Here is a 9,751-nt window from a genome sequence, read left to right on the forward strand (position 1 = left end):
ATGCAGGAACCTATCATCCTCTGGCTTTGGCCTAGCTCCCTAATCTCCCTTCTCTCCCCTCTTTCACAGGAACCCTACCGAGAGCCAAAGGAACTGCTGGAGTTTTTCTGCTGCTGTTGGGTCGTTTCAGGCCTTGGTGCTTCTGTGTGTCCTGTTTCCTCTCCCAAACACTCCTCCTCCACCTCACCCAAATCCATCTACCTGATGGATGGAGATAGCACAGCTTTCATCTCCTCCAGAAGCCCTCCCTGGTTACCCTTCCCAAGCCATTTCCTGTAGCCGAGTCTCCTGGGTTCTCCTCCAGGCCCAAGGCAGGGCACAAGTCATCACTCTTGCTTTATTGCACCTCAGCTGTTAATTTATTTCCCTGTCTTCCCCTCACAAGATTGTGAGTTCCTTAGGGATGTGTTTGCAGCCTCTGTGTTTAGCTCATTCGCTGTTTGTTGATTGAATATATGAATTAAAAAGTCAAGATATGCCCTCTTGCCTAGAGTAATCCCTGCAGTAGCTGGAGCTCAAAATAAATCCCATGGCTTCGCTATCAGTCTCAGAGCTACCACTGAACTACTGATGCAAACTGGAGTGTGCCCAGTTCAGGTATAATTAGCAAATCGTGCATGCTTTGAAAATAAGAACAAGAGTAATCACTATCATCGTCATCAGTCATTTTTCTAGCATAATCATGGCAAATAACAATGGCTTAGATCACTGGACATGCTGCTGTATCTGTCCTGCCACACCTTTTCTGCCCCCCAAATTGCAGACTCATATCCTGTTACCTCTGTACACCCAGTGCTTAGAACAATGACCGGCACACTCAAGACCAGTCGAATGAATGGAAACTTCCCTGACTCAGTCCTTTCTAAGTGGCCATATTATTGGCATCGTGTGATGATTTCACCTTCCAGGCCACAGCTGGTATGAGTTTGGGTAGGTGTCATCAGATGAAGGACAGACACATAGGCTTCATTGTGACCTTTGACCTGCTATGAAAAGGTGGTTTCAAATAGATCTTTTCTAGGAAATTTGAACTAAGGAATACAAAGAAAAATTTCCCCTAAATGTAGGGACAAGAACTAAGAGGAAGCAAAGGTAAGGATGGGGTAGTGTAGACAGGAGCCATGAGGTGGTGTTTGTAAATAGGTGGATGAGGAAGCACCTGTGAGGACAGTCTGTTCAGATTAGAGTGAGTTCCAGCCTTGGCTACAGGTCCAGGTGAAGATGAATTTTAAAATGTGCCAACCTCATGTACAGGACCACCATCAGCTTCTATAGAGGTCTTTGTGAGACTTAGATAAAAGATACGCCTTCTGGGACGAAGCCTGACCAATGGTCAGCTCCTGGCTGGCTAGAACTCCATGGCCTTTGGGCAAAGAGAAAGGGTCCCTCTGTGGGGGAGGGGCACAGGGAGGCTGTGCATGTCCACACCAGGGGGCACTGCTTGACCAGGGCTGGGCACAGGCTCCACTTGAGCCCCCCTGTGTGCTCTGCCCATGACTCTTTGTACTCCCAGGAGGGAGGCTTTGGTCTTCTGTGAATAGAAACAGACAGAAAGTAAACTTAGAGCCAGATGGTCTTTGTTTAGCAAAAACCACTCTGAGTTTAGCAAATGGAAAGTGAGCAGGCATCCATTGTTCCTGACCTAGGGCAGCTCCAGCCCAGCTGTGACTGAGGGCCCTTGGGACCCAGCCTCCCAGGCACAGCATTATGCTTTCGGAGCAACGCCTGAGCATGCAAGCATCGACTCCAAGAGTAATAACCTTGGAGGTCAGGGAGAGGCACTCTGGGAGCACCAGCAAGGTGTGGACAAGCAAGGACTCCCCTCAGTGGAACAGATGACCACTAGCTGCCGACAGCAGCACTGGCTTGGCAGTTACCTATACACCTACATACCATGGCATACCAGGGCAAAGGGATGCTGGAGAGACGGGTCAGGGTACCAAACATCTATACATCAAGCTAATAAAGTCTTCCATTCATTCATACCTCCCCCTTTTTTTAAGTGGCCCCAATAGTTCTCTGCTCTGTGCATCCCAACATGCAAGACTAAGAGTCATCACTTGAAGATGGCACCCCTCTTGGGCCTCCCTATGGCCTGACAAGTCCAGCACAGTGCCCGGCACACAGTAGGTCACAGTCAGTACTTGCTGAAAGCTTAGAGCAGAAATTGCCCTGGGTTGTATCCTAAGGTTCTTTACTCACTAAGCATTGGGCTTATCAGAAGAGCACATCAGAATCTACTGAGTATATTTAAGTCTCTAACATGAGAAAAGGTTGATCTGAAAATTAATAAAACACCTGTCCATATACCACCAAAAGCTTATTTCAGGATTTTATTTTTTTAATGATAAAATGCCACTAGATTTACAAAGAAATACTAGGTTTTTAAAATCCAGAACTTTTGATGAGTTCCAGAACTGTGAGTTCAAAAACGATAAAGCAAAATCAGTGTTTTTATTAAGCAAAAAAAAAAATCTCAGTTTTTATAAGCTCAATGAAAGGGCTTAAGTATTTAAATAACATTTTTTTTAAATGCATTTTATGAAAATATTTGGTTTCTTGGCACTTTTTGAGTGGATTTTACAAAATCCACAAAAACGTGCCTGGCCAGTGTGGCTCAGTGGTTGAGCATCAACCCATGGACCAGGAGGTCACGGTTGGATTCCCAGGCCAGGGCACATGCCCGGGTTGTGGGCTTGATCAGTAGGAGGTGTGCAGGAGGCAGCCGATTAATGCTTCTCATCATTGATGTTTCTGTCTCTCTCTCTCTCCCTCTCCCTTCCTCTCTCTGAAATCAATAAATACATATTTTAAATACAAAACAACATATAGGTTATGCTGACAACACGCATGCATTTTTGTCAAGTGAAAAAGTAACTGCTCACATCACAAGTTAAACAAAAGCCATTGAAATCTGAGGTGCTTTTCTTGACAAAAACCTAAGTATAAAGCACAGATGGGGAAAGTGGATCCTCTTGTGATGTCCCCACGGCATCAACACAGTGCGGGCACAGAGCAGGTCTTCAGAAATATGTGTCCTTTTGGAATAATTCTTATTGCCAGAGTTGGCAAAATTTTCGAGGTCAAGTTTCAAGTTTTTAGTTATTTTTTCATGGGAGAGGGGTGGAGAGGAGGCTGGGTGGAAGGTGGGGTGACAGATGGGGGTCGAAAGGAGGACACGGTTGTTTTGGAGTGAGGTTCTTCTTGACCAGCCCTTGGAGAACACCTTCAGCCTTCTCTTCCTTCCCCTCCTCTCCTCCCTCCCAGACACACATCATTGCAAAATGTGATGTCCCCTCCCTTCCCCCCCACCCCACACTCTCCCAAGGACTCACACCAGGTAGTTGACTCATTATTAGAAATTAACCCTTAGAAGAAACTTGTTGACAAGAAACTGGAATCGAGAAAGGGAGTGCGAAAAGCTGCTTGGGAGGTGGCAGTAGTAGGAGAAAGTATCAATAGGGATGTGAGAAGGTCCTACACCAAATCCATCAACCTTACACTGGCCCAGGCCAACCCTGGCCACAGCATCACAGGACATATTGACATATACACGCCACACGACAGTCGTTCTCGAGCTTTGTTACACATTAGAATCACCTACTACCAGGCTGCACTGGGTGCCAATTAAGTCAGAATCCCTGGGTGTGGGCCTGGGCCATACTGTTTGGTTGTGTTTTTTTGTTTTTTGTTTGTTTGTTTTTTATTCCCCACGTGACTCCTATGTGTAACCAACTTTGAAAACAAGTGTCAGAGAGTCATGCTTCTCATATATGAATGTACCTAAACACAAGCTGGGGACCTTGTGAAATGCAGACTGGGGTTAAGTAGGTCTGGGGCGGGGCCTGAGATTCTGAGATGAGGCGGGTGCTGCTGGTCTGGGGCCATTCCGGTGAGGCTACATATAACCAACTGTGGGCGCTACCCATGTGTCCACGGCTTCTGGGGAGGCCTGGAATTTAGGCTGCCCTCCCCCAGGCCAAGGGATGTTTGCACAAGGTGGCGCAGCCTCCCTGTGATGCCTATAGGACAATCCCGTTACCCAGCCCAGTCATCTGGCTGAAGCTCACATGCCTGCAGAGGATACAGTACTCCGGGAAAACACTCTGTGTGTGTCCACGAGGGTCCAGACCACTTTTTTCTGAGTCTGAGAAATGCAGGCGCTCCTGGTCACGTTTAGCCTGCTCTTGCGGAATCCCAAGGCTCCGTTCTGAAAAGGGAACATGGTCACCTGGGAGAAGTTCACCTTTTACACGTGGGTCAGCATCCAGGGGCACCAGGAAAACTCCGCTGACAGTTGTCACTTCCAATGTCCTTTAAGAACATACAGAAGACACAGAGTTCTCGGAAGCAAAATAACGTTATACAATGAAGCCCATCGCTCACACGAGGTGCACTTTGCACACTCACATTTGAAAGGGTTTTCCTGCCCTTTTTCTGTCACGTGTGCCAAATGAAAAATGGTGATACAAGCCATGCTTATTTATCTACCACCGGACTAATTTTCAGTTGTCTCTTTAGAGCCATCTGAACAGTTCATTTTTGTAAAAAAACAATCGAAATTATCCACAGGCTACGTTCAGTTTGGCCAAGACATAAAAAGCAAGAGGTAAAATAATGTCCATTCAATGCTTTCCACAGTATGAATTCACCAGAGGGGTCTTTTTTTTTAATCCTATCTAATAATAGACAAATATGCAAATTGACCATACCTCCGACACACCCACAAGCCACGCCCACCATCCAATCAGAGCGTGTATGCAAATTAACCCAAACCAAGATGGCTGCAGCCACAGAGAGCAAGGTTTCCTAGGTAACAGAGGAAGCCAAGCTTTCCGCCTGCCCTGGCCAGGCCTAAGCCTCCACTCAAGCTATAAAGTTTCAATTATAGAAAGTAAACAAATTCAAACAAATGGCAGCAGGATGGAGCTTGAGAGAGCAGGCCAGGGTTGTCGCCAGCAACAGGGGAAGCAACGCTTTCAGCACACCCTGGCCGGGCTCACCTGCTTAAGGCAACAAAGTTTCAATTATAACCCCAACACAAATGGCTGCCGGCCTCGGAGGGAGCCCCAGGCTTGGCTCCGCTCCAGGCTACAAAGTTTCAATTGTAGAAGGAAAATAAATTCCAGATACCAGGGTCTGCGCTTGGGTTGCCAGGGGGCGTGGCCGGCCTGCAAACCACCACAGGCCCCTCGCTCAGGCAACCCCACACCCCAAGGGAACCCCCACCCGATCCGGGATGCCCTTCAGGGAAAACCAGCTGGCCCCCACCCCTGTACCAGGCCTCTATCCTATCTAATAAAAGAGTAATATGCAGATTGATCATCACTGCAACACACAATATAGCTGCCCCCATGTGGCCAAAGATCCTGCCCCCATGTGGACACAAGATGGCCACCAGAGATGGCCAGCAGGAGAGGGCAGTTGGGAGGCACCCAGCCTGCAAGGGAGGGCAGTTGAGAAGGACCAGGCCTGCAAGGGAGGGCAGTTGAGAGGGACCAGGCCTGCAAGGGAGGGCAGTTGAGAGGGACCAGGCCTGCAAGGGAGGGCAGTTGGAGGTGATCAACCCTGCAGGAGAGGGCAGTTAGGAGTGACCAGGCCGGCAGAGGAGGGAAGTTGGGGGCAAACAGGCTGGCAGCAGAGTGGTTAGGGGGTGATCAGGCTGGCAGGCAGAAGCGGTTAGGGGCAATCAGGAAGGCAGGCAGGCAAGCAGTTGGGAGCCAGCAGTCCTGGATTGTGAGAGGGATGTCCGACTGCCCAGTTTAGGCCCGATCCCACTGGGATCGGGCCTAAACGGGCAGTCGGACATCCCTCGAGGGGTCCCATATTGGAGAGGGTACAGGCTGGGCTGAGGGACAACCCCCCTCCGTGCACGAATTTCATGCACCGGGCCTCTAGTATATATATATTTATTTTTGTTGATTTCAGAGAAGGAAGAGATAGAAACATCAATGATGAGAGGGAATCATTGATTGGCTGCCTCCTGCACGCCCCCTACTGGGGATGGAGCCCACAAGGGAGGCATGTGCTGTTGACTGGAATCTAACCTGGGACCCTCCAGTCCACAGGCCAATGCTCTATCCACTGAGCCAAACCAGCTAGGGCGCCAGAGAGGTCTTTACACAAATCCCACGCCCTACCTCCCATGACCTGTACTGAACAATTTTAACCAGCTCTATCCAGTTTGATCTGCAAAGTCAGATCAATAATGCCTTTAATGTTTTCTAAGTATACACATTGTGCGGCAAAAACAATATTACAAGAATAAGAAAACTGAGGTCTTTGGTGGAAAACAGAGCTAGCTGGCCGGAAGCGTGCCTTTTTTGATCAGGAAACTCGGCGGTAGAAGTGGGGTTGAGTTAGAGCTTTGGCTTGAGCCGGGGAACCGAAAGGGGTCAGGGTGGGGGACAGTGTTCACCTGCGCACCACTGTGAGGGCCTTTCGCTGCTAAGGGTATTCTTGATGTTCGTTTTATTTCCAACTTCCAGTTCCTCAATTGAAAATTAGAAAAAAATCTGTGGAAACTTAACCAATCTGGTGGACTTTTTTAAAGTTCTGCAGTTCTTGTTCCAAAGCATTTAAAAATGATTAATTTTTTTAATCCTCATAACCTCCCCATTTGGTAGGTAGTTCCACATTCCTCATTCCTAATTTGAACACCGAGATGTGAGAGACAAGGTTAAGCGATGCGCCCCATGTTACACAGCCCCTGGCCCCTGGCACCTGGCCAGGCTCCAGGTCCCGCCTGTCCCGGGGCGCAGGGCGGCCCCCAGGACCTGCCGCCCCGGGTGGAGCCCAGGGTCCGCGGCCGGACTACGGCAGTGAAGGACCAGAGGAGCACACAGCGGGCCGAACTTTCGGCACCACCTGCACGGGCTTTTACAGGGAGTCCTCCGGCCAGCAGCATCCCGCACCCCCACCCCCAAGAACGCTGGATTTCAGACACAGAGCAGTTGGGAGGGTTTCCCAGACCTGCACTGGCCCAGCCCCCCAAGGGACAGGACCGCACCCTTCCGAGGGACAAAGTCGCGCTCAAGACCAAGAGAAGGTTCCTCTTCCTGATGGCCCAGCCTGCGAACCAGAGCAGCCGCGGGAGCGCTCCCTAACCCGGCGGCAGCACCCTCGCCCCGAGAGACGCGCGCCCACCCGGCCCGCAGCCCGCAGCCCGCAGCCCGCAGCCCGGCTCTAGCATCTCGGAAGCAGGGGACCGAGCCGCAGGCAGCCTAGGAGGGCGGCGGGGGGAGTTCAGCCTCGCCCTGCCCCTACCTCCCAGGCCCTCCCCTCCCCTCCCGCCGCCAGCCTCGGAGACCAGTGCCCGAGGACGCCCCGGCTGCAGCCTGGCCATCGCCGCCACCTGCCCGCGCCCGCCTCCCCCGCCACGGCCGGCCCCCGGCGCCCCAGCCCTTACCTGAGCCGGAGATGTGCACCCGGAGGGGGCGGCCCCGGCTGGAGCAGGACGACAGGTCGCTCTGGGAGCGGCCACGGGGACTCGGGTCCCCCGGCAGCCTGCGTAGGGCCCGCGGCGGGGCGGACGCCTCGGACTCAGAGGCTTTGGCCGCCACCTGCCCGACCGGCTCCCCCGGGGGCTCCGCGGGGCTCCGGCCCGCCTCGGCCATCGGCTCCTCCGGCTGCCGGCCCGGAGCGCGGGGTGGGGCTGGCGCCGAGGGCTGTGCTGCCGGCCGCGCCGCGCCCCCCACCCGGGCAGTGCGAGGGGCCGGGAGGCTGGACGCCGGGCGCCGGGGAGCGGGCGGGAGGGCGGGAGGAGGAAGAGGAGAGAAAAGTTTGCACAGGAAGGAGCCGCCTACAGCCTGCTCTCGCTCCCGGGCGCAAGCCGCAGGGCTCGGAGCCGGCCGCCCTCGGTGCCTGCGAACCTGCCCAGCTGCTCCTCCCCCAGGGGCCGGGCTCTGCCCTTGGCGGGCGGCAGCAGTAGGGTCCCTCTGGCTGCCACCCAGCCAGTCGGTAAGTGGGGTCCGGGCGTCAGGAGCTGGGATGCAAGGTCAGGGTTAACAATTCCATGTCCATTAATGGGGGCGGGGGGGGGGGGGGAGATGCCATACACACACGCGAGCCGCCGCTAGCGGAACGGAAATGACCAAACCCCGTTTACAGGTAAGACACCGCAGGGCCCCGGCGCTGGTGGGATAGGGCAGGTCCTGGAGTCCCTTAAGTCAAGTCCCGTGACCTTCCCTTGCCTGGAAACTCCTTCCTTCTCTCCCGCTCACCGTGGCCCGCATCCCTGGATTTCTGTCTGCTGGGTAAACTCAAAGGTCATGTTTAAAAGACAAGTGTTCCGAGAACTGAATAAATAACACAGATTTGATGTCCGAGTCAGTGCTTTCTGACGGAAGGACGGGTCTCTGATTGGAAACATCTTCCTTGACTCCATGCCTTGTAGGGGTTTGCAAAATGGGCAGCGGGGATTTTGCTGTTTCAGCTGGTGATTTCACAACCTAACCTTTATCAGTTTCCTGATGAGGCCCCCAAGTTAGGACTTGCCCAGAATCAAAAGGCTGTAAAGCAGCCTCAGCCATAGATGGGCAGCAGGAAGAGATGAGGGGATGTGTGTATGTGTGTGTGTGTGTGTGGGGGGGGGGGGGGTAGCAGGTTAGCAATGAAACTTTATTGATACACCACGCCCATATCCCAGGTGCTACTTCAGACACTTTGTACATATTATACCTTTTAATAAGAGAAGCAACCCAAGCAGAGGACGTAAGAAAAAAGAGGGACAAAAATAAGGGGTGTGGATCAGTAAACAAGCGGATTAAAAAGCTGTGGTACCTTTATTCCATGGGATGCTATGCAGCAGTAAAAAAGGATCTCTTACCCTTTGAGACAGCATGTCTCCAGGTGAAAGCAGTCAGAGAAAGACAAGTATCACATGATCTCACGCATATGTGGAATCTCATTAACAAAATAAACTGATGAACGGAGTGGATCCAGAGACGTGGAAGCATGGAACAGACTTCGGAATCTCGGAGGGAATTCAGGGGCAGGTGGGTGGGAGGTCATCAACCAAAGACCTTATATGCTTATATGCATAACCCATGGACACAGACAATAGGGAGCTGAAGGCCCAGGGGCGGGCTGGAGGGGGTCAAAGGCAGATAAAGGGGGACATATGTAATACTTTCAAAAATAAAGATTTTTTTTAAAAGGCGGTGCAAGCTAGAGTGGTTCATTAATACCCACTACGCCTTTTGTAGCAACTAGGTCATAACAACAGCTCACCCTTGATCATTTAAAAGGACTTCCACCTTAACTCTCACAGCAGCTCTGTGGGGAGGGTATGATTATCCCGGTTTTGCTGTGCCAATTGTCCAAATACAGGTCCATTTCCACAAAGTCAGCCGTGCTTGCCTGGTCCTGCCAGGCAATATTTTCTGCTTTCCCACCTTTTAAAATTTACTCCAAATGTTACGTCACTTTCTTGGTATCTTGTGTTGTTTCAGAAAAAAGATGTCTGTGCGGCTCAGCATCGACACGCATTGTTTTAGTAGACAGGTTGAAAGGACAGTTAGATTTCCCACTTTCTCTGGATAACCCACATTAGATTACAGTGTATCGCCGGCTCTCCTGTGTATTGCTCGGTGATGCTGTCTGTACTCCTCACTTCCCCTCCCTCAGCAGCTACCCACCCAGGTCGCCTTCTCTCTGGAGCAGTGGTCGCTGACCTTTCAGATCTCACGGACCACCAGTGTCTGCGGACCACCGGGTGGTGACCGCTGCTCTGGAGCATACATTCCTGTTC

The 9,751-nt window shown here is 51.8% G+C and overlaps 1 protein-coding gene across 1 annotated transcript in view; it reads right to left on the reverse strand.

The window, feature by feature from the left end:
- Positions 1-7,616, reverse strand: part of PHACTR2 (phosphatase and actin regulator 2) — a 225,306-nt gene extending 217,690 nt beyond the window's left edge. Inside the window, exon 1 of the mRNA XM_054722301.1 lies at positions 7,409-7,616. Coding sequence (XP_054578276.1) covers positions 7,409-7,616 — 208 coding nt within the window. The remainder of the gene's footprint in view (positions 1-7,408) is intronic.
- Between the last annotated feature and the right edge of the window lie 2,135 nt (positions 7,617-9,751).

The sequence above is a fragment of the Eptesicus fuscus genome, chromosome 10 (genome assembly GCF_027574615.1).
Source record: "Eptesicus fuscus isolate TK198812 chromosome 10, DD_ASM_mEF_20220401, whole genome shotgun sequence".
NCBI classification, from domain to species: domain Eukaryota; kingdom Metazoa; phylum Chordata; class Mammalia; order Chiroptera; family Vespertilionidae; genus Eptesicus; species Eptesicus fuscus.